The sequence below is a fragment of the Calidris pugnax genome, unplaced genomic scaffold (genome assembly GCF_001431845.1).
Source record: "Calidris pugnax isolate Ruff unplaced genomic scaffold, ASM143184v1 scaffold107, whole genome shotgun sequence".
NCBI lineage: Eukaryota > Metazoa > Chordata > Aves > Charadriiformes > Scolopacidae > Calidris > Calidris pugnax.
Window position 1 is genome coordinate 3460695 of NW_015090901.1, and position 23834 is coordinate 3484528.

The window sequence follows — 23834 nt, forward strand, 5'->3', positions numbered from 1 at the left end:
TCGGGCCTGCCTTCCCCCTCGCCAACCTATTAAAGTGTAGCCAGCAGGTCAAGGGAAGTCATTCTCCCCCTCTACTCTGCACTGGGGAGGCCACAACTAGAGTACTGCGTCCAGTTCTGGGCTCCCCAGTTCAAGAGGGACAGGGAACTACTAGAAAGAGTCCAGCGAAGGGCAACAAAGATGATTCATGGATTGGAGCATCTCCCTTATGAGGAGAGACTGAGAGAGCTGGGACTCTTTAGTCTGGAGAAGAGAAGGCTGAGGGGAGACCTTATCAATGCTGACAAGTATCTCAAGGGAGGGTTGAAGGAGGAGGGAGCCAGACTCTTTTCAGTGGTTCCCAGTGAGAGGACGAGGGGCAACAGGCACAAGTTGGAACAGAAGAGGTTCCACTCAAATCTGAGGAGAAACTTCTTCATGGTGAGGGTGACAGAGCCCTGGCACAGGCTGCCCAGGGAGGGTGTGGAGTCCCCTTCTTTGGAGATTTTCAAGACCCGCCTGGATGCTCCTGAGTAACATGCTCTGACGAGCTCTGGGTGGTCCTGCTTTGGCAGGGGAGTTGGACTAGATGATCTCTATGGTCCCTTCCAACTCTAAAATTCAGTGAAATTCAGTGAAATGGGATGAGGTTCAATAAGGCCAAGTGCTGGGTCCAGCATTTCGGTTACAACAACCCCAGGCTTGGGGAAGAGTGGCTGGAAAGCTGCCCAGCAGAAAAAGACCTGGGGGTGTTGGTGGACAGCCAGCTTAACATTAGCCAGGTGGCCAAGAAGCTGGAGGGGAACAGATCAAGCTGGAGGGGAACAGATTTAGATTGGAGATGAGGAGAGGGTTCTTCACTGTGAGGGTGGTGGAGCACTGGGAACCTGGTCTAGTTGGGGGTGTCCCTGCTGACTGCGGGGGGGTGGGACTAGATGGCCTTTGGAGGTCCCTTCCAGCCTGGGCAATTCTATGATCCTATGATGATTCTCTAAAGATCCCTTCCAACCATGAAGATTCTGTGATCCTCACACCTCCCCACGATTCTATAAAGATCCCTTCCAACTCTGAAGATTCTGTGATCCTCACACCTCCCTGTGGTTCTTTCCCTCAGGACCACCTCAGGAGACACGGTGGAGCTGGTGGAGGAATCCCTGGACGTCAACCTGCTCAACAACGCCGTGCGCTTCCGCATCCAGGGCTGCCCCTTCCTCCACACCTCCCCACGATTCTTTCCCTCAGGACCACCTCAGGAGACACGGTGGAGCTGGTGGAGGAATCCCTGGACGTCAACCTGCTCAACAACGCCGTGCGCTTCCGCATCCAGGGCTGCCCCTTCCTCCCGGGCGGCGTGCACCTCTGCGAAGTCCAGAGCCACTTGGTGGTCCTGCTGGTCACCGCCCAGACGGTCCATCGCCTCCTCCTGCCCCATCCCGCCCGCATGTACCGCAGCGTGAGTACCTCCTGCCCCTCAGCAGCCCCTCGGCGAGACCACTGAGCACCTGGCAAAATAGCAAAGGCTTTGGGGCTGCTTCTCAGCCCGGGCACAAAGTGCTGCTTCCCACCTCTGCTGCTTTTGGCCAGGTCAGGGTTCATTTTGGCCGGGACAGAGCCGGTTTTGGCCTGGGCAGGGTTAAATTTGGCCTTACAGTGTCAGCTTTTAGCGGGATGGGGTTAATATTGGCCAAGACAGTGTCAGTTTTGGTCAGGTCAGGGTTAATTTTGGCCCTACAGAGTCAGTTTTTAATGGGAGAGGGTTAATTTTGGCCAGGACAGAGTCAGTTTTGGCCTGGACAGGGTTAAATTTGGCCTTACAGCATCAGCTTTTAACAGGATGGGGTTAATTTTGACCAGGACAGAGTCAGTTTTTAAAGGGAGAGGGTTAATTTTGACCAGGACAGAGTCAGTTTTTAATGGGAGAAGGTTAATTTTGATCAGGACAGAGTCAGTTTTGGCCAGGTCAGGGTTAACTTTGGCCAGGACAGAGTCAGTTTTGGCCAGGTCAGGGTTAATTTTGGTCGTACAGAGTCAGTTTTTAACGGGATGGGGTTAATTTTGGCCAGGACAGAGTCAGTTTTTAATGGGAGAGGGTTCGTTTTGGCCAGGTCAGGGTTAGTTTTGGCCCTACAGAGTCAGCTTTTAACAGGATGGGGTTAATTTTGGCCAGGACAGAGTCAGTTTTTAACGGGAGAGGGTTAATTTTGGCCCTACAGAGTCAGTTTTTAATGGGACTGGGTTAATTTTGGCCAGAGCAGTGTCAGTTTTGGCCTGGACAGGATTGATTTTTGGCTGTACAGAGTCAGTTTTTAATGGGATAGGGTTAATTTTGACCAGGACAGGGTTGATTGTCAGTTTCTAACAAAACAGGATTGATTTTGGCCAGAACAGAGTCAGTTTTTAACGGGACAGTGTTGATTTTCACCGTATGGAGTCAGTTTTGACCGGGACAGGGTCAATTTTGGCCAGGTCAGGGTTAATTTTGGCTGAGACAGAGTCAGTTTTTAAAGGAATAGGGTTAATTTTGGCCAAACTGGAGTTAATTTAGGTGGGCGTAGAGTTAACTTCCATCACAGTGGCTCGTGTGGTGCCCTCTTTTGGGTTTGTGACCAAACCAGTGTTGATAACGCTCTAATAATTTAACTTTTGCTCCAGACCTTCTCTGTTTCTCACTCTGTGCCCCCTGTGAGTAGATTTGGGGCCGTGCAGCACTTTGGGAGGGGACACAACCGGGCAGATGACCCCATCTAACCAGGGGGGTGTTCCTTGCTGTATAACATGCTCAGCAAAAAGAGGGCAAAGTGGGTTTTTGAGGGGGTTTGGCCAGCTTTTGTTTGGGAACTGGCTGGGTGTCGCTCTGTCCGACCTATGTGTCCCTTCTTTTTTCTTCTCTCTCCTTCTTCTTGTCCTTCACTTATTAAGCAACTATTTTATTATTTTTCTTTTAATCTGGACCCCCAAGTTTTCTGGCTTTTATTCTTCCTTTCCCCTTCCCCACTGGGGAGGGAGCGATGGAGCAGCCCCATGATGCTTTGCTGCCCACCAGGATTAACTCACACCAACCGCTGTGTCGTGGGGCTTCACCCAAACCCCGTCCCCACTGTTGTGCCTGTGTCACAATGGGTGTAAAAGCACCAGAGGGGACCTGCTGGTGGGTTTTTCTGAGCGATTTCCACTCAGGCTGGATTTTTCTTTTCCCTACCAAGCAGACTCTGTACTGGTTTTGGCTGGGATGGAGCTGGTTTTGTTTGTAACAGCTGGTGTGGGTGCTGTGTGGCGGATTTGTGTGCAGAACCATCAGGGGCTTCACCTTTTCTCACTCTGCTCCCCCAAAATGTTGTGCCTGTGTCACAATGGGTGTAAAAGCACCAGAGGGGAACTGCTGGTGGGTTTTTCTGAGCGATTTCCACTCAGGCTGGATTTTTCTTTTCCCTACCAAGCAGACTCTGTACTGGTTTTGGCTGGGATGGAGCTGGTTTTGTTTGTAACAGCTGGTGTGGGTGCTGTGTGGCGGATTTGTGTGCAGAACCATCAGGGGCTTCACCTTTTCTCACTCTGCTCCCCCAAAATGAGCGGGCAGGAGGCTGGGGGGGCACAGCTGGGACATGAGGGTGACAGTCCCTCTGCTGTGACACCGTGATCAGTGACAGAGGGAGGATATTGGGGCAGGTGATGATGGTTTGGTTCTTGGCTGGGCATCAGGCTGCTTGGAGGAGGTGGTGAGGGTTTTCCGTGGCATCACTTGGTTTTATTTTCTTCTCCTTCCTCTTTTCTTCACTTATTAAACCATATTTGTCTTGACCCATGAGTTTTTCCTGCTCTTATTCTCCCATGGCTGGCTGGGTCAGGCCACCATCACCAGTTTATTCCATGCTTTTCTGGTGAGGATTTGTACCCTGGGCTGGAACCCTGGAGTCTTGGAGCTGGAGCCTGTCAGGCTCTCCTGAGCTTCACGGGAAAACTCTGCAATTTAGTTTCTTTCTCTACAATTTTTCCCAGTTGTATTTCTTTATAGATGTTATAAACTGCTCAACTCTGATTCTTGGGGCAGCAGCGGCGCTCATTGGTGCGAGGTAGTTCTCCGTGTGGAAGTAAAAATTACTGGGAAAAGTGGTGAGGAAAGAAAAGCAAACTGGAAATCTCTGATTTTTCCAAGTCCTCTGATTCTTGGGGCAGCAGCGGCGCTCGTCAGTGCGAGGTAGTTCTCCGTGTGGAAGTTTTTTAAATTACTGGGAAAAGTGGTGAGGAAAGAAAAGCAAACTGGAAATCTCTGATTTTTGGACCGGAATGTGCTCAGACCCCCCGCGGGGGAGGCAGAGGCCGTGGGCATCAGACTTGCAGCGTTTGCCCCGAAGCTGAGGGTGTTTCAGATCTGTGAATAGGGCTCTGATTTCGATGAAATGCAGTGAAATAACCCGAAATGAGCCTCGGAGGTGGCTTTGCTGGCGGTCCTGGGGTCTGGCCTTGTGACAATGGGGACAAAGTACCCTTTGGGAGTGGGGACTGAGTCCTTCAGGGGGCGGCCTGGCTGCCTTTGTAACTTGCTCTCTGTCTGCAGCAGGAACAGAACCTTTTTTATTTCATGTGGAAAACGGATCTCATGCAAAATTTACATTGCCTTTACCCATTTTCTGTGAATTTTTCCTCTCCTGTCTGCTTCTGGTGTGTCTTGTCAGGTCCCTTCCCTCTCCTAGACAGCTTATCTCTTTGCTTTTTAGAATTCCAGACGGTTTTCCTGAGGGATGAGGCTGGGCTGTGGCAGAGCTGCTCTGCACGGGGGCCTCGTTACCGGCGTGTTGCTGTGAGCTGAATCCAAGCAGCTGATGGACTGCAGGGCTTCTTTGGGGGTGGCACAGCATGTGAGGGGAGAGATTGAGCGAGTGTTCTGCTAGAAAACTGCAGGTTTTGCAATTCCTTCCCTATCTCCTCATAAAGAGCAGTGATTGTGGGTTGGGGGAAGAGAAAGGGGTTGAGTGATGAGGCTTTTTACTGGAAAACCCCTTTTTATTAAGTAGCGGTGTCCCGGTTGCTGTTCCACAGGTGTCTGCTTGGTTTTTTTTTCCCTCTGCCATGTGTCACTGGCTGACTGGAAGATCCCAAAGAGTTGTGCTCAATGGATGTACGTCCAGCTGGCGGCCGGTCCCAAGTGGTGTGCCTCAAGGCTCAGTGTTGGGACCATTTCTGTTTAACGTCTTTATTGATGATCTCGATAAGGACATAGGGTGTAACATCAGCAAGTTTGCAGATGATACCAAGTTAAGCAGGAGTGTTGACTCCTAGGAGGACAGGGAAGCTTTGCAAGAGGATCTAGATAGATTGGATCACTGGGCCAATGCCAATGGAATGAGTTTCAACAAGGGCAAGTGCCAGGTCCTGCACTTGGGCCACACCAACCCCCTGCAGCGCTACAGGCTGGGGGAAGTGTGGCTGGAGCTGCCTGGAGGAAAGAGACCTGGGGGTTCGAGTTGCCAAAGGGCTGAATATGAGCCGGCGTGTGCCCAGGGGGGCAAGAAAGCCAATGGCATCCTGGCTTGTATCAAAAATAGTGTGACCAGCAGAAGTAGGGAGGTGATTGTGCCCCTGTGCTCAGCACTGGGGAGGCCACACCTCGAGTGTTGTGTCCAGTTTTGGGCACCTCAATCCAAGAGAGATCTGGAGGTGCTGGAGCGAGTGCAGAGGAGGGTGACGAAGCTGGTGAGGGGGCTGGAAAACAAATCGTATGAGGAGCGGCTGAAGGAGCTGGGGCTGTTTAGTGTGAGGAAGAGGAGGCTGAGGGGAGACCTCATCACTCTCTACAACTACTTGAAAGGACACTGTAGAGAGGTTGGTGCTGGTCTCTTCTCACAGGTAATTAGTGACAGAACGAGAGGGAACGGCTTCAAGCTCCAACAGGGGAGGTTTAGATTGAACATTAGGAAGGAATTTTTCACCCAAAGAGTGGTCGGGCATTGGAACAGGCTGCCCAGGGAGGGGGTGGAGTCCCCATCCCTGGCTGTGTTTAAGGGCCGTTTAGATGCAGTGCTGAGGGACATGGGGTAGGGGAGGACTTTGTAGAGTAGGGGAGATGGTTGGACTCGATGATCCCAAGGGTCTCTTCCAACCTCAATGATTCTATGATTCTATGTGCTCGTGTGCTGAGGATTTGCTCTCTCTGCCCTCTCCCTCCCCCAGGAGCTGATAACCGAGAGCCAGATGCAGTCCGTGTTTACAGATATCGGCAAAAGCAACTTCAGGGATCCCTCCAATTACTACGTGATTCCCAACGTGCCGGGTCTGGCCTCCAATTCGGTGGCCTCGGCGGCCTGGCTGAGCAGCGAGGGGGAGGCTCTCTTCGCTCTGCCCTCTGCTTCTGGAGGGATCTTCGTCCTTAAGCTGCCTCCTCCCGACGTGCCTGGTAAGGAGCAGGAACAGGCTTCCTCCTCCCACCCACCTCTTGTCTGGAATCCCCCTTCCTGGCTCTGAACCTCACTCGAGTTTGATTTTTTTTGGTGTTTGTCATAGAAATTCACTCCACACACACACACAAAACACTTTTTACGTTGTGCCTGAGGAACCCCTTGCTGCTGGCAGTAAATACCTTGTTAGGAAGTGCTTAAATACCTCGTTAAGGAGTGCTCCATGTATCTCTTGATCTCACTTTTATTTTGAAAGGAGCGGTTTCAGTTGTGGAATTGAAGCAGAGCTCGGTGATGCAGCGTTTCCTTACTGGTTGGATGCCAACTGCCATCAGGTTAGTGTCTGGTGACCAATAAGTGGAACTAATTTCATCTTTTTCTGTTCCCTCACTTAAGAGTTTCTCACTGAAGCTAAAGATGGGCAAGTTGGGGTCTATAAATACTCCTCCCCCTCAAAAAAAAAAGTGAACTGGGTCACAAGCCGTATCACAGCACGGAAGTTGGGACTTGGATGCTGGATTAGTTCATCTTAATGAAGTCCTGCTGATTCCGCGTGTCTGTGTCTGCGAGTGTGTTATATCTAGTAATTGGCCTCCAAGGATTTGCCCAGGATATGGCCGGCAGCCAGCGCGGATTAAGGATTACAACAGTTGTATGTTCTTGCCCTTGTTCTGAAATGTCAGGCTTGTTCCTGCCTGGTGGAGGTTACGTGTGGGTGACACGGACACTGTGTGTGGACTGTAGTAGTTAGGGTGCTGTAGAGACCACAACTCATTTCTAGGCCCTGTTATTTGGAAATTAAAGCAAGTTCCCTGATGCCCTGAATGGCTTTGACCGTGAGCTTGGGGCTGAGGGTGCTGTAGAGACCACAACTCATTTCTAGGCCCCATTATTTGCAAATTAAAGCAAGTTTCCTGATGCTCTGAATGGCTTTGACCGTGAACTTGGGGCTGATTAGATCCTTGCTTCCCTCTGCATCCTCCACCCACATTCTGCAAGTGTTAGGCTGGGGAAGAGGGGGTGAAGAGCAGGGTGTTAACAATGTGGTGGGCTCCTCTACGCCTTGGGCACTGATCCTCACAGTGTCCTGAAACCCTGCTCTCTCCTTCTGCTCTCACGCCGCTGATTTATTTGTTTTGAAACACTGTGTGATTGTTTTTAAACACTCCGTGCCTTGGATCTTCCTGCTGGCCTTGATTTTTTTTTTTCCCCTGTTGAAATAAACTCTTGTGTTTTCAGAGGTGACTGCAGCCCATCGGACCTGCCCATCAGCCTCTCCGTTCACTGCCTGGATCACGATGCCTTTCTCTTTGCTCTCTGCCAGGACCATAAGCTTCGGATGTGGTCCTACAAGGTGAGCGAGGCCTCGCATTCGGGGCAGTGGGAGATAGTCTGAGGCTTAAGGGAGGAAAGCTGAGTGCTTGGGGTAGATTCGATCTGCTTTTAAGTTGTCTCTGTGGCTTTTCCACGCTGGGATTTGGGGCAATTTGTAGAACTGTTGTGGTGTGTGTTTGTAGCTGTGTTTGGAAACTGTTGGGTTTCTACAGCAAAGCCTTGCGGGGTGGGTAAGAGGCAGTATTAGGTTATTTACAACCATTCTGGAGCGTTCAGGAGCTCCTCAAGGCCCGAGGGAGGCACACCAAATGGATTTTCTACTGATTTAGTGGTAGATAAGAGCTTCTTTGTAACGTGGCTCCTTGTCAACAAGAAGTTAATAAAAGCCTCCGCTCGCTGCGTGCCGCTTGCCGCAAAAAATCAGCGCCGGAGCTAATGGACCAGCACAACTGCTTTCACGGCTCATCCACGCTGGAATGTGTGCGTTATGGGAGGAAGGGGAAGGTTTATTGTAGGTGCCTGGGCTCCAAAAACCCATCTGCTTGGTGGGAGAGGGCACGGGTGAGACAGGGAAAGCTGAACTGGGGCTCAGCTACGTGTATAAACGCTTCCCTTTAGGGGTAGCACTGGGTAGACTGGCCAAAAGGGGAAGGATGAAGGAGAAGGGCAGTTTTTAGAATCATAGAATTGCCCAGGCTGGAAGGGACCTCCAAAGGCCATCTAGTCCGACCCCCCCGCAGTCAGCAGGGACACCCCCAACTAGACCAGGTTGCCCAGGGCCTCGTCGAGCCTCTCCTTGAATATCCCCAGGGAAGGGGCCTCAACCACCTCCCTGGGCAACCTGTTCCAGTGCTCCACCACCCTCACAGTGAAGAACCCTCTCCTCATCTCCAGTCTAAATCTGTTCCCCTCCAGCTTGAAGCCATTGCCCCTCGTCCTGTCACTGCAGGCCTTTCTAAACAGGTTCTCCCCAGCCTTCCTGTAGGCTCCCTTCAGGTACTGGAAGGCTGCTATTAGGTCTCCCCGGAGCCTCCTCTTCTCCAGGCTGAACAACCCCAGCTCCCTCAGCCTGTCCTCGGAGCAGAGGTGCTCCATCCCCCTGATCATCCTCGTGGCCCTCCTCTGGACCCTCTCCATCAGGTCCATGTCCTTCTTCTATTGAGGGCTCCAGACCTGCACACAATACTCCAGGTGAGGTCTCACCAGAGCAGAGTAAAGTGGCAGAATCCCCTCTCTGGACCTGCTGGCAACGCAGCTTTTGATGCAGCCCAGGATGGGATTGGCCTTCTGGGCTGCAAGTGCCCACTGCCTGCTCATGTCCAGCTTCTCCTCCACCAGCACCCCCAAGTCCCTTTCCTCAGGGCTGCTGTTTCAGTCTTTCAGATGAAACTTTCCTGATTACCTTTATTTTTTTTTTCATTGTAGGATCAGATGTGCCTGATGGTGGCCGATCTGCTGGAGTTCATGCCGGTCAGCAGGGACCTGCGGCTCGCGGCTGGGACCGGCCACCGCCTGCGCCTGGCCTTCTCCCAGTCCCTGGGGATTTACCTCGGCGTCTACATGCACGCACCCAAGCGGGGGCAGGTACGGAGCGACGGGGCTTCCTCCCTGGGGATGCTTCTTCACAGAATCCCAGAATCTTAGTGGTTGGAAGGGACCTCTGAGATCATCGAGTCCAAACACACAAAAAAACAAAACAAAAAACCAAAACACACCACACAAAACACCGTACCCACCAACTAAACCCCACACTCAACACCTCACCATAAACCAGTAACCTTGGGCACTAGAGCATGCCCTGAAGAGCCATGTCTATACGTTTCTTAAATCCCTCCAGGGATGGTGACTCCACCACCTCCCTGGGCAGGCTGTTCCAGGGCCTGACCACTCTCTCAGTAAAGTAATTCTTTCTAATATCTAATCTAAATCTCCCCTGCTGCAACTTCAGACCATTTCCTCTGGTCTTGTCGTTCGTCCTTTGGGAGAAGAGGCCAACACCTGCCTCTCTCCACCCTCCTTTCAAGGAGTTGTAGAGGGCAATGAGGTCTCCCCTCAGCCTCCTCTTCTCCAAACTAAACACGCCCAGTTCCCTCAGCCTCTCCTCATAGGACTTGTTCTCCAGACCCCTCACCAGCTTGGTGGCTCTCCTCTGGACATGCTCCAGCACTTCAATGTCTTTCCTGTAGTGAGACATTGACATTCTTCCTTGGGCTGTGTGGAAAATACCCTGTTTATCCTTGGATTTGGGTCTTGTAGGCAAGAAATAGGGAAAGAAATAGGCAAAAGTTTCACGTTTGACCCTCCGGAGAGGGCAGCGCTTTGAATAAACAAACATTTTTCTTCTCAAAGCCCTGCAAGATGCGTGTGCTCTTGCCTTGGGAGTGGAACTCCCTGTGTGACTAAGCTGAGCTGTGAGGGTTTGTTCCCTTGTTCACCTCCTGTTCTGGTAGGATCCCAAAAGCACGTACGTGCCGTGGGAAAAGGAAAGGTCCAAAAGGAGCTAAAAGCATGGAAATATTGATAGTGTGTTTATGCCGGGGCTCCTGGGAGCGCGCGGACGCAGCGCTGCGTTGCCAAACGTTGACTTCTCCAGAGCTTGTGCTCCTCGTGGTGGAGAATAAATTTAGCAGGAGGGGAATGACGGCAGAGAGTGGTCTCATCTGTTGGACAGCTTGCCCTCTCTGTTCTCCAGGGGATTCACACGCGCAGTAGAAGCGCGTATCGTGACTTCTGCTCTTCCTCTGCTGCTCTGCTTCGGTAAGAACACGCAGTGCTTGGTTTGTGTTGAGTGGCCTAAGGATTTGGGGCTCTTCCACCTTAATCTCCTCACTAGCAGTACCCAAACAGTGGTGATTTTACCTTTTTTTCTGGTTTAGTCTTTCAAAAAGCAACTAGAAATCCTCCAGGTTCAGGCAAAAGGGCCCGGAGAGATGCTCTTCCCCGCGACGTGCTGGTTATTGGTGTAGCCATCCTTTAGCAAATCACTTATGGGGTGTGTTTTTGTAGTTTTGTGTCTTCCAGCTGGTGAGCGCCGAGAGCAACCGCTACAGCCTCGACCACATTTCCTCCCTCTTCTCCTCCCAGGTGAGTGCTGGGGCTGGAATTCCCCCGGAGGCATCGAGATGAGAGGGAGTGTTCCTTCCTGGGAGATCCCAGGGCCCAGACTCAGGGATTTAACTGTGAACAAAGAATTCTTTCCAAAAAACGTGGTTAAAGGATACGAGGGAATGTCAGGCTGTTGTTAATTACACGTGTCTCTCGGCTGTAGTTGAATTAATGATAAGAAGGTAAATATGTGCTCGCTCTCTCTCTCTTAGGAGACTCTCGTTGACTTTGCCTTAACCTCAGCTGAGATCTGGGCGCTGTGGCACAACGAAGAGAACCAAACCGTTGTGAAATACATCAATTTTGAGCAGTGAGTTTCTGTGCTGAATGGTGTTGATAGCCTTGTGGGGGTAATTACAGGAGCAGCTCCACGTGCTGCTCATTAAAGGCACCCAAGGAGCTCCTCAGCTCTTTTCCTTTCCTGCTTTGCTGACTCAAGTGCGTGGAAACGCGGTGGTACCTGGTTCTTCCTATTGCAGTGTCCTCGTGTGCACCATTGTGTCTTCCTGCAGTGCAGATTACACGGATTTTTTTAATTTTTTTTGGGCTTCTGCTTTATAATAAAGCTCCAGCTCAGCTGCAGGAATGTGAAAAATGTGAGAAGCCAGGTGACAGGCTTGCTGGGAGCTTGTTGGAGGGAGGGTTGTGCTTCACCCACAGCTCCTTCAAAACACAACCAGCTGGTTTCTCCTGAGAAAGGTGTTTTGAGGAGAGCAGTGATGTGAAAACATCAGCCCTGTCTTTATAAAGAGGGCGGGCTTGGTGAGTCACCAGACCAGGGAGTTAAATTCTCGTTAAAAAAATGCTGTGAGTTCACAAGTTTAGGCAAAGAATCCATCAGGCAGTCTGAAAGTCACTCAGTGAGTGAGTGTGATAGGGAAAATGTTGGTATAAATGAAGGAATCCAACCTGTTCTGTTCCCTCAGGGCAGGGAATGCCATATTCAGCTCTCTTGGCTAAAATCTGTCACTTGCCACTAGTCAAAGCTCCTGTTGCCCAACCCAAAGTCTGTGGTCACCGGTGGAAGTGACCGGTTTGGTTCAGGTGGCTGCTGATGGAGGTTGGATCATTGTGATGCAAAGTTCATCCTGGTTTTATTTTCCTTTCCCAGAAACGTGGCAGGTCAGTGGAACCAGGTCTTTGTGCAGCCGCTGCCTGAAGAGGAAGTGACGGTTCGACACGATCAGGACCCCAGGGTGAGCCCACTGTAAAGCAGCAACCAGAAGTAATGGAGCTCCTCTGCCCAGGAGGACACTTAGACAGTTCAAGTGTACAAATTATACTGATACAGTCTTAAAATCACTCCAAATTAGAGGAGACAAGCTCTGTTAGCGCAGCATGAAAGCGCTGAGCGTGGTTATGAAACCAGAAGTTGAGGGATGAGGAGAATTTCAAGTCAGTCAAGAGAGCAGCAACCAGAAGTAATGGAGCTCCTCTGCCCAGGAGGACACTTAGACAGTTCAAGTGTACAAATTATACTGATACAGTCTTAAAATCACTCCAAATTAGAGGAGACAAGCTCTGTTAGCGCAGCATGAAAGCGCTGAGCGTGGTTATGAAACCAGAAGTTGAGGGATGAGGAGAATTTCAAGTCAGTCAAGAGAGAGCCTTGAGACAAGAGATGGGAATTGGGAAGATCTGGAGTGGTTGGGGAGCAGGGTTTGATCACGGGAGCTACCAAGGGCTTGGAATGGGGAGAGCTTGGAGCAGGGTGTGGACCTGAAAGCAATTCAGATCCCGGGGATGAGCTTGAGAATGGGGAGGCCAGGAGCAGTATCTTAAATGCTCTCCTCCTCACACGTGTGTCTCCTTATGTTGCTGCCTTGTTCTTCTTCACAGGAAACCTACCTGGAGTATCTCTTCATGCCGGGCCGGTTCACAAATGCCGCCATCCAGAAGGCTTTGCAGGTTGGTGAGAGGACTTTTGGTGTGCTCCTGAGAGCCTTGAGACAAGAGATGGGAATTGGGAAGATCTGGAGTGGTTGGGGAGCAGGGTTTGATCACGGGAGCTACCAAGGGCTTGGAATGGGGAGAGCTTGGAGCAGGGTGTGGACCTGAAAGCAATTCAGATCCCGGGGATGAGCTTGAGAATGGGGAGGAAGGACCAGGAGCAGTATCTTAAATGCTCTCCTCCTCACACGTGTGTCTCCTTATGTTGCTGCCTTGTTCTTCTTCACAGGAAACCTACCTGGAGTATCTCTTCATGCCGGGCCGGTTCACAAATGCCGCCATCCAGAAGGCTTTGCAGGTTGGTGAGAGGACTTTTGGTGTGCTCCTCATTCAGCTTCTCCTTCCGTGGCCGTGTAGATGTGAGGCAACAGGGTTCATTGGAGCTCTTGAGGGGCATGGGTTTGCATTTGATGGTTTGTAGAGCTGTCAGGCGTCGCTGAAGCAGGTTAGTGGGTGTTGTACCATAAAAAAGACATTGAGGTGCTGGAGCGGGGCCAGAGAAGGGCGACAAAGCTGGTGAGGGGTCTGGAGAATAAGTCTTATGAGGAGAGGCTGAGGGAGCTGGGGGTGTTCAGCCTGGAGAAGAGGAGGCTGAGGGGAGACCTTCTTGCTCTCTCCAACTCCCTGAAAGGAGGGTGTAGAGAGGTGGGGGTCGGTCTCTTCTCCCAAGTCACAGGCGACAGGACAAGAGGAAATGGCCTCAAGTTGCCCCAGGGGAGGTTCAGGCTGGATATTAGGAAACATTTTTTCACTGAAAGGGTTCTCAGCCCTTGGAATGGGCTGCCCAGGGAGGTGGTTGAGGCCCCATCCCTGGAGGTGTTCAAAAGACGGGTTGATGTAGTGCTGGGAGGTCTGGTTTAGTGATGATGCTCCTTGTTTGTTGTGTGGGTGTCTATTTTTGTCAGTCAGGTTGATGGTTGGACAAGATGATCTTTAAGGTCCCTTCCAACCTAGAAGATTCTGTGATTCTGTGATTTCAGCCAATGGCAAGAGGCAGAACGTGGTTTCCAGAAGGTTTTTTGTGTCCTCTTAGCCAGCCCAGCAGGCTCTGAGCTTGCTTTTCATTACCTGCTGCTTTAGCCAGGTGAAGGGAGACTCTTAGCCCACTGTAGTGCTGGTTTTGCAGATAATTCCTCCTGCCAGGAGCCTTCCTCCGTTTCCAAAGGAAGAGGGAACCTGGCTGCACACCCGTGTACCCCACATTGAGCAACCAGCTGTGGTTTTTAGTACTTTTCATCCCCCAAAGTGCTGGCTGATGCTCTCGTGTTCGCTTTGTGTCACTCAATGCTGCTTGAGCCTCAGGGAGACACTTCTCTTCCTTTTAAGTCAGAGCTCACTGTGCTGCTTTTCAGATCTTTTCTCAAGGAGCCGAGAGACACATGGATCTGACGTGGGACGAGTTAAGAAAAGAGGTTACCTTAGCTGTGGAAAGCGAGGTGAGATGTTTTTCTTCTTCCACCCCTTGTAGGCAACGTTGTGATGGTTCGTTGGAGTTAAATGAGGTGCAGAGTTACCCCAGGCCTTGTTTTGTCCTTTGTCTCCCCGAAGGAGTTATGTGACTGTTTAAACAAACTACAAATCTTCGTCCTTCCTGCCTGGCTTTCCCATTCCGTCTTCTTTTTTTGGGTGGGGAGTCCTTTCTTTTTTTCTGGGTGTTTTGCTGTCTCTGGGTGTGCTCTGCTTGGGATGTGTGAGTGGCTTTCTCAGCTCCCTGCCCCTGGGTGCTGGCCACTGCTCCACAGAGCTGTTCCTCATCATTTTGGCCACCAGAAGACAATCTCCTTACGGGAGGACCTACCTGAAAGACCAACTTGCTGTCCTTTTGGGTCTGATTTTTTCCCCCATTTGATCCTGCTTCTCCAGATTTTACTCTGAAAGCCTGATCCTCTAAGCCAGTAGTCATTCCACTTGTGGCTTATCCACAGGATTATTGCTAGAAAGTCCTCAAAGAAAAAGAAAAAGGCAGTTTTATGTTCTCTACAGCAAATATTCTGCATGTTTTTAAAGAGATCTGCAGTACTGCCCTTTTTCTTGATGTTACTGGTGGTTCTTTAACTGAGGTTGTATAGAAACAGTTCCTGTGGGCTGTGTTTCCCTTCCTCTTTGCTGTGTGATTCGCTAATCTAGGAAAAAACTTAGTTTGATGATAAAATGGTTGGGAAAAGAACTGTAATTGGTGTTTATAAACCTTAGGCATGTGAAGGTGCGACACAGGTCACAGGAGGCAAGACAGGAGCCTTGAGCACTACGATTTTTCCTCTCTGTGTTTATCTGAAGTCTTCTTTTGACCCCGCCAGTTCCAGGGCAGCGTGACGGAGTACGAGTGCTCTCCAGAGGAGTTTTGGCAGCTGCAGGTGGAGTTCTGGTCCAAGTTCTACGCCTGCTGCCTCCAGTACCAAGAAGCTCTGTCACGGCCCCTGGCCTTGCACTTGAACCCCTATACGGGCATGGTGTGCCTGCTGAAGAAGGTGAGGCTTGCACCGTGGTGGCTCTTTGGCCACCGTGGCCAACCAAAGCCACAATCTCCCTGGAGAAGCTCTTCTGACTGAGGTGTGGATTTGGGGAGCTGAAAGAAGGGCTTTCTCCTCGGCCTTTTCTAGGGCTCCCTGTCTTTCCTCGTGCCCTGCTCCTTGGTGGACCATCTCTATCTCCTCTCTAACGAGCATCTCCTGACGGAGGATGACGCTGCCATCTTTGATGGTGAGTGGGAGACGTTGGAGCTCTTTTGTTGTTGGGGGCTGAAACACTGAAGTTCTAGGCAGAGGGATGGGGGAGTTCCCACAGAGGCATCTTGAGGTGCTCCTGACTCCGTGATTATCCACATAGAGGTAGTCTTCTTAGTTTGGCATTTGGAGGGAGTTTTGTTGCCAGGAATTTGTAGCACTGGAACAGGTTGCCCAGGGAGGTGGTTGAGGCCCCATCCCTGGAGATATTCCGTGATTATCCACATAGAGGTAGTCTTCTTATTTTGGCATTTGGAGGGAGTTTTGTTGCCAGGAATTTGTAGCACTGGAACAGGTTGCCCAGGGAGGTGGTTGAGGCCCCATCCCTGGAGATATTCAAGGAGAGGCTCGAGGAGGCCCTGGGCAACCTGGTCTAGTTGGGGGTGTCCCTGCTGACTGCGGGGGGGTCGGACTAGATGGCCTTTGGAGGTCCCTTCCGGCCTGGACAGCTCCATGACTCTGAGACTATTAATTTTTACTTACCAGGAATTAGAAATTGATGTGAAAGGCTGCAAATCTGCCGTGATTTGTCTCTATGACTCTATGAATTTTTATTTACCAGGAATTAGAAATTGATGTGTGAAAGGCTGCAAATCTGCCGTGATTTGTTTCAAATCACTTAAAGGAAGAAGCTTAGATTTCAGGCTGCTCAGTGACCCCGTGTTGGTGGGTCCTTTGCTCTTGTGGCCTTACAAACTGCCCATGGAGCCCACCATTAACTGGTGCCACCTTCATCCCCGCTCTCTGTGGGGCAGATCTGCTAAGCTGGAGCTCTATAACGTGCTGGTGGGGAGAGGGGGATGCAGCACCTTGTGTGTTCTCATCGTGTAGGTGACCCCCCATATGAAATCTGCTTAAGTTTATCTCCTCTGGACCCTTGCTCAGCTTTGCTGTCCCCACCTCATAAAACCTCATAAAATTCCCCAATTTGAGTCATTGCTGATGTGCTCTCTGTGGGGCAGATCTGCCAGGCTGGAGCTTGATTATGTGCTGGTGGGGAGAGGGGGATGCAGCACTTTGTGTGTTCTCATCGTGTAGGTGACCCCTCATTAAATCTGCTTAAGTTTATCTCCTCTGGACCCTTGTTCAGCTTTGCTGTCCCCACCGGGAGCTACAAAACCTCCTAAAATTCCCCAATTTGAGTCATTGCTGATGGAGCAAACGACTCCCTTCAAAGGTATTACAGAAGAGGAGGAAACTCGTGATCCTCTCAGCACCCTGGGCACAGCTGCCCAGCTCTGCAAACTTTGGTTTTAGTGAAATAAAATTTTTGCATAAATGTTTTTGTATGAGCTGGGGAGAGAGACTGAGCCTATTCTCGTATCCGGGAAGTAAAAGCCAGTGTATGCAAAAGCTGGCATTAATATTGTCACCACAGTGCCCTCTGTGCTTTGCTGGCCATGGAATGACGTTTCACAAGAAAAAAATAAAAAAAAGGGCAACGGAAAATGTTACCTAAGCTCCACTTTCATGCTCGAGTGATTTTTTTATATTTTTGTAAAGAAGAACCGTCATGGGTTTGGTTGAGCTATTTCTGGCTGGGAGGGAAGGGAAGCTGGAGGCCTGGGCTGGGTCGGGGAGGCTCGTGGGTCCTGCCCTGTCTGTCCAAACTTCTCAAAATACATGGCTTAATCTAAAAAAAAACACCCAAAAAACTACTGGAAGGGTTGTATTGCAAGGCAGTGATTTGAGCGCTCGGTAGTGAGTTTTCCAGTCACTTCTAAGAAGGTGAAAATCCTCTTGGGGGTGAAAGGAAGCACCACAATCCTGTACCTGCTGTAACGTGAGCGGGTTCTGCTCAGCAGAGCTGAGATGCCTGAGACCTTTGCTCTTAAATTGCACTAATTACTTCCTCCTCTCAACCTGTGGCTGGAACAAATCCCTTGGAGGGAATTTCATTGTCTTATTGTCCCACCAGTATTTTTTTTTCACTTTCCGAATAATAAAACCCAGATCTTTCCCTTCTCAGCTCCCAAGTTTTAATTTGGTCTCGAGTTTTAATTTAGTCTCGAGTTTTAATCTGGTCTCATAGTGAGCAGGGAAGGGTCAGCCTCACCAAACCCATCGTGGTTTGCTGATGGGGGGCTGAACTAACTGCTTTTTTTTTATTATTTATTTTTGAATGGTCCTCCCACCTTCGCTTTGAAATGGCTTTGTAAATATACAGTTAGATTCTTTCATTACAGATTTGGAGATGTCTCGTGATGTTGTCTGTCTTGTCCAGTGCCTTCGACTGATCGGAGAATCAATTTCCATGGAAATGGCATTCATAATGGAAATGGCTTGCTCCCGCCTCCAGCCTCCAGAAAAGGCTGCAGAGCAGATCCTGGAGGACTTGGTAGCTAATGACACGTAAGGAGATGGGTTGTTTTTTTTAAGGAGGTGTTTTTACAGAAGCTTCCCTGCCTGGAGGTGTGGATACCTGAGCAGGGATTGCCTGGAGCCATCTTCGATTGACATCAAAGCTCTTGGCTCTCTCTGAGCTGCAAGGAGACTTCTCAGTGTCCCCTCAGGGATGGGGACTGGGGGTATTGGTGACACGAGCAGGGTCTTCTGTCCAGAACCCCCTGGCTGTTGCCTGGGGACCCTCCAGAAAAGGAATGTTGGCAATTCTCAGGTGAGATAGGGAGGAGAAGAGGAACAAATTCCTGTGGGGTGATCATTGTGGGGTGATCATTGCCATGTGGGAAGCAAGTGCCTGCAAACAGTAGGTAGAGGTCAGAGCCTTGGTCAAGCCATGTGGTTACTGCATTATCCTCCCAAAATCATTCCCCCCTGGAATGCCAGCTATCTGGCTGTTATTTCCTGGTAGCCTGAGGGAGTGGAATAAATAGACCGGTCCCTGCAGGCGCTGTAATAAAACTCCCCAGCCAGAAGAGGATGATTCCCATCAAGAACGTCCAAAGCTGATCCTGGGAGGGATGGGGAAGGGAGGAAAGGGAGCCCTCTTGAGTTTAAAAAGTCGTGTTGCTGATTACTATTATTATCTCTTTGGCTTTGCAGGGAAAATGTGATGGAGGAAATACACAGCAAGCTGCAGGAGATCAGAAACCCCATCCACGCCATGGGGGTGCTCATCCGAGAAATGGACTATGAGACCGACGCCGACATGGAAAGAGGTGAAATCCTTGGTGTTGGGTCAGGAAAGTGGTGGCTGAATCATAGAATCATAGAATTCCCCAGCCCGGAAGGGACCTCCAAAGGCCATCTAGTCCCACCCCCCCGCAGTCAGCAGGGACCCCCCCACCTAGACCAGGTTGCCCAGGGCCTTGTCGAGCCTCTCCTTGAATATCTCCAGGGATGGGGCCTCAACCCCCTCCCTGGGCAACCTGTCCCAGTGCTCCACCCCCCTCACAGTAAAGAACCCCCTTCTAATCTCCAATCTAAATCTGTTCCCCTCCAGCTTGAAGCCATTGCCCCTCGTCCTGTCACTGCAGGCCTTTCTAAACAGGTTCTCCCCAGCCTTCCTGTAGGCTCCCTTCAGGTACTGGAAGGCTGCTATTAGGTCTCCCCAGAGCCTCCTCTTCTCCAGGCTGAACAACCCCAGCTCCCTCAGCCTGTCCTCGGAGCAGAGGTGCTCCATCCCCCTGATCATCCTTGTGGCCCTCCTCTGGACCCTCTCCACTGCTCTCCTTGCTCTCCTTCCTCCCCCTTATCTCAGGGATTTTTCTCTTCCAGCTCATCATCTAACCATGCGCCTGAACCTCACCCAGCTGTACGGCAGCGGCACCGCCGTCGGTGTGGTTTGCTGGGGGGTGTGTAAGATTGCCACCGTCCGCTTCCTCATCTGTCGGGACCTGCTCATCCTCCAGCAGCTGTTGCTGAGGCTCGGAGATCCTGTGAGTACAGCCCTGTGGCAGCTACTGCTCAGCTCTTTGAACTTTGGGGATCTGGAGTTCTGCTTGGTGCCAGACACTTCATCTCTTGTCTCTTCCCACAAAACACCACAGGCTGTTTGAACTAGCCCCGGGCTTGGGCAAGCCCTTTTCTCTCTTCCAGCAGCTTTTGTCATCCTAAGCAAAGCAGCTGGCTTTAACTCCCTCTCTCCACACTGAGCATCCAGGCAGCAGGAAGAAAAAAAAAAACAACACCCTCCCTTTGTGGGAGGAGGGCATGGTTTCCAGCCTCCCCTCTGCAACAACGCTGCCTGAGCATGTACAGTTCTCCCTCCCCTCTCTTCCCTGTCCTTCCCTCTCCACGACCCAGCACAGCACCTTTCTGTCACAGCAGCAGTGTTTACCCAGAGCCTGTGGTTTCAGCCTCCGTGAGGCTGTTCCAGCCAGTGCAAACAGCCTCTGTGACGGCAGCTGTGTTTGTCCCTGTGGGGTGGGGTGGCCTGGGTCCCTCCTCTTGGCCCGGGTGGCCACGCTGAGGGATGGTGCTGACGGTTTGGGTGGACGCAGGGATGCAGAACGAGTCCCCCAGACAAGGGGAGTGTTGTTTAAACCAATATTATTTACTTGGAAACGTTGCTGCGGTGGTTTCTTGGTTGAAAGGAAATCCCCTTCTTCCTGGATAAGGTTGGCCTGAGAGCATTTAAAGCACGTTACAAGGTGCCCTTCTGGAGCCAGGCCCTCTCAAGGTGTGTGACCTCCTGCTCTCTTGGTGAGGAGCTTTGCCACCTTGACATGCTTGTGTCCTTCACAAGCGTGGATTGCTTTTCCTCCTTTGTCACCTGGCTGTCCTGCTCCTGGCTGGAGCACTTGGGGATGCAAAGCCTGGGCAGCAGGACTGGCCCCGACACAACCTCTGCAGCAAAGCTGTGATTTCACGCTCAGGGACATCGTTGCAGCAGCACAAAGCACCTTTTTGCTGTCCCTGGCATCAGAAAATGCTGGTGTTTGAAGCTTAGAGAAGCATTTGTTGTGCACAAAGCTATGTTAAACCTTCCCCATGATGTTGGGGCCATCACAGAATCACATGGGGTTGGAAGAGACCTCTGGAGATCATCTCCTCCAACCCCCTGCCAGAGCAGGGCCACCCAGAGCAGATCCCACAGAAATGTGTCCAGATGAGTTTGGAATGTCTCCAGAGAAGGAACCTCTACCACCTCTCTGGGCAGCCTCTGCCAGGGCTCTGCCACCCTCACAGGAACGAAGTTGGTGCCCATTTCCTCTTGTCCTGTCCCTGGGCACCACTGAAAAAAGCCTGGCCCCATCCTCCTGACACCCCCCCTTTCAGTATTTATAGGTGGTGATGATATCCCCCCTCAGCCTTCTCTTCTCCAGACTAAAAAGCCCCAAGTCCCTCAGCCTCTCCTCATCAGAGAGATGTTCCAGGCCCCTCATCATCTTTGTAGCCTCTGCTGTCCCCTCTCCAGCAGTTCCCTGTCCTTCTGGACCTGGGGAGCCCAGAACTGGTCCCAGTGCTCCAGCTGGGGCCTCCCCAGGGCAGAGCAGAGGGGCAGGATGACCTCCCTTGAGGTTCTCCATGCTCTTCCTGAAGCCCCCCAGGATGCCACTGACCTTCTTGGCCCCCAGGGCCCATTGCTGGCTCCTGGGCATCCTGTTGTCCACCAGGACTCCCAGGTCTTTCTCCTCAGAGCTGCTCTCCAGCAGGTCAGCCCCAACCTGTCCTGGTGGGGGGGGTTATCCCTCCCCAGGAGCAGCACCCTGCACTTGTCCTTGTTGAATTCCATCAGGTTTCTCTCCAGCCTCACTGATAGAAGCCTCCCTGACAGCCCTGCCACAGGTCTGGCCTTGGCCTCTGGGTGAGCTGACCTCTGTTCTTCTCTTGCAGATGGTTTTGGGAGGGGGACAGCTTTTCCAGTCCCAGCAGGACCTGCTGCACCGCACCTCTCCCCTGCTGCTCTCCTACTACCTGATCAGGTGGGCCAGCCAGCGCCTGGCCTCCGACGTCCCCGTCGACACGCTGTGAGTCTCTGCCCTGCCCCTTCTCTCTCCAAACCATTGTAGATTCCCTCTAAATCCACCTGAAATGCCCTTCCTGGTATGAAAAGCCGGTGGTTGCTGGGGGAGTATCGCTCCAGGAGTCAGCTAGTGCTGGGGAGGGTTGTTTTTTTTTGGTTTTTTTGTTTTTTCCTGCCATGTTTCGAGCTGACTCTTTGCCTTGTGCTAATTCTGCCCTGCCAGGTCTCACTGTTCTGTGCCTCTTGCCTTTTCCTTTGAGCAGTGGGAGTCGTTGGAGTGGAACAATGAGCGCAATTAAAGCAGGAGGCGGTTTGTTGGCTCTTGGCTGACGGGGCTTTTTCTTTCTTCTCCAGGGAATCTAATCTGCAGCATCTCTCCGTGTTGGAATTAGCAGACACCGCTGCTCTGACACCCCATAAACTGGGTAAGGTGTCCTGTGCTGGGGAGGGTTGGTTTTTTGTTGTTTTTTTTTTTATTCCAGGAGTCAGCTAGTGCTGGGGAGGGTTGTTTTTTTTTGGTTTTTTTGTTTTTTCCTGCCATGTTTCGAGCTGACTCTTTGCCTTGTGCTAATTCTGCCCTGCCAGGTCTCACTGTTCTGTGCCTCTTGCCTTTTCCTTTGAGCAGTGGGAGTCGTTGGAGTGGAACAATGAGCGCAATTAAAGCAGGAGGCGGTTTGTTGGCTCTTGGCTGACGGGGCTTTTTCTTTCTTCTCCAGGGAATCTAATCTGCAGCATCTCTCCGTGTTGGAATTAGCAGACACCGCTGCTCTGACACCCCATAAACTGGGTAAGGTGTCCACAGCTCATGGCTTTCTCTTATTTATGCCTCCTGCCCTCTGGGTCTCTGCCACCTGAGGGAAACCCTTCACCTGGGGAGCTAATGGAGCGCCTGGTTGAGTGACCCTGCTTTAGGTGGAGATGTTTTTTGGTGGACAGCCTGACAAACAACAACAAAACAAAGTCTCTCGTAGCCTTGGACTCAGACCAGAGACGTGGATCTCATTTTCAGCCTGAGGAGGATGGAAAGGCCTCGCTCAGCCAAACCTTCTTAATTCTGAGCCCAGGAATATCAGCCACGCTCCCCTCCGGCTCCCAGGGGCCGTGGGGGGTCAGAGCAGGTCTGTCCTGCTCACTGCTCACTTCCAGAGCAGGAAGAGCCGCTCGGGGAAGTGAGAGAATGCAAAAATACTTCCCAAAAAAACAATATTTGTGCTTCCCAAGGCTTTTTTGCAATTTAAATGGGAGCGTTGCTCACAGCCAGTACCTCTAGGGGGGAAATTGCAGCTGGTGATTTGTTTTTTTTTAAGAGTCTTGCTGCAAAGCCGTGCGCTTTGGGTTACAGTCTTGGGGGAGAAATGCGAGTGGGGGAGAATCTAAGGGGACTTAATTAGGAGGCTGCCTACCTTGAAGTGGTTACAGAGGGGAGGTGGTGAGAAAAGACATGGGAAGGAGCCTGCTGTGACATGTCTGGGTGGCATTTTGAGACCGAGACGCTTCGGAGGGAGCTGAGAAAACCCGGTGACAAAGAGGCAGCGGTGCCACATGTTGAGGGGCTGTGAGATGGGGACGAATTTTCCTCCTCTTGCTGCCAAGCCCGGGGCATCTCTGTGCTCTTTGTAAAAGCAGGCTGTGATCTTCAGCCTCCCAACTCTCCCTCCACGAGAGTCTCGGCTCAGGAGGCGGTTGCCTCGACGTAAATGTCAGCGCCTGAAAGCGCGGTTGAAAACATCCTTTGTGTGTGCTGGGGTCGTGGGTTAGTTCTTGGCTGGCTCCTGAGGAGAGTCCTGTTTGGCTGCAGCCTTTGGGGGTGTTGGGGAGGGGGGGGAAATATGTGAAACGTAAGGGAAGATGGAAAAGGAGGTGGCAGCTTGGGGAGAGGCGTTGGGAACAGTTAGCTGATGGGGAGACTGGGGGCTCAGGGGGCTGGAATGAGGAGAAGGAGGCATTTGAACCAAGCCAGATCAGCAATCCCTGCCTGGAAAACCCTCAGCCGTGCTGGAAAGCTCAACTAGAGAGAGAGAGCACAGCCCTTTTTTCTGTTCTTTTTTTTTTCTTTTCTTTTTAATGTTATAATTGAGTTGTGGTTAATAAACATTGCAGCATGTGTCTCTTTGATCTCTTGCTACTCCCTCTGACTTAACCAGACGGCAAGAGAAATCCAAAACCAACAAGCTGGGAGTATTGAACCTGTTTATTGTTTTGTTCTGCCTTAATCCAGGCTGAGAGAGTTGGGGGGGTTCAGCCTGGAGAAGAGAAGGCTCCGGGGAGGCCTTCCAGCCCCTTCCAGTCCCTCAAGGGGCTCCAGGAGAGATGGGGAGGGACTCTGGATGAGGGAGGGGAGCCCTAGGAGGAGCTGGAAGGGTTTGACACGGAAAGAGGGGAGATGGAGCTGAGATGTGGGGAAGAACTTGTTTGGTGTGAGGGTGGTGAGAGCCTGGCCCAGGTTGCCCAGAGAAGCTGTGGCTGCCCCATCCCTGGAGG

General features: G+C 51.4%; 1 protein-coding gene across 1 annotated transcript in view; it reads left to right on the forward strand.

The window, feature by feature from the left end:
- Positions 1-1226: 1226 nt before the first annotated feature.
- NUP160 (nucleoporin 160kDa) overlaps positions 1227-23834 on the forward strand; it is a 52265-nt gene continuing 29657 nt past the window's right edge. Inside the window, exons 1-17 of the mRNA XM_014948900.1 lie at positions 1227-1432; positions 6148-6370; positions 6628-6706; positions 7611-7725; positions 9132-9290; positions 10713-10790; positions 11024-11121; positions 11923-12007; positions 12651-12719; positions 14114-14197; positions 15059-15229; positions 15362-15461; positions 17671-17836; positions 18488-18603; positions 19163-19323; positions 21224-21357; positions 21708-21778. Of these exons, the coding sequence (XP_014804386.1) occupies positions 1421-1432; positions 6148-6370; positions 6628-6706; positions 7611-7725; positions 9132-9290; positions 10713-10790; positions 11024-11121; positions 11923-12007; positions 12651-12719; positions 14114-14197; positions 15059-15229; positions 15362-15461; positions 17671-17836; positions 18488-18603; positions 19163-19323; positions 21224-21357; positions 21708-21778 (1921 nt within the window). The 5' untranslated portion in view covers positions 1227-1420. The remainder of the gene's footprint in view (positions 1433-6147; positions 6371-6627; positions 6707-7610; positions 7726-9131; positions 9291-10712; positions 10791-11023; positions 11122-11922; positions 12008-12650; positions 12720-14113; positions 14198-15058; positions 15230-15361; positions 15462-17670; positions 17837-18487; positions 18604-19162; positions 19324-21223; positions 21358-21707; positions 21779-23834) is intronic.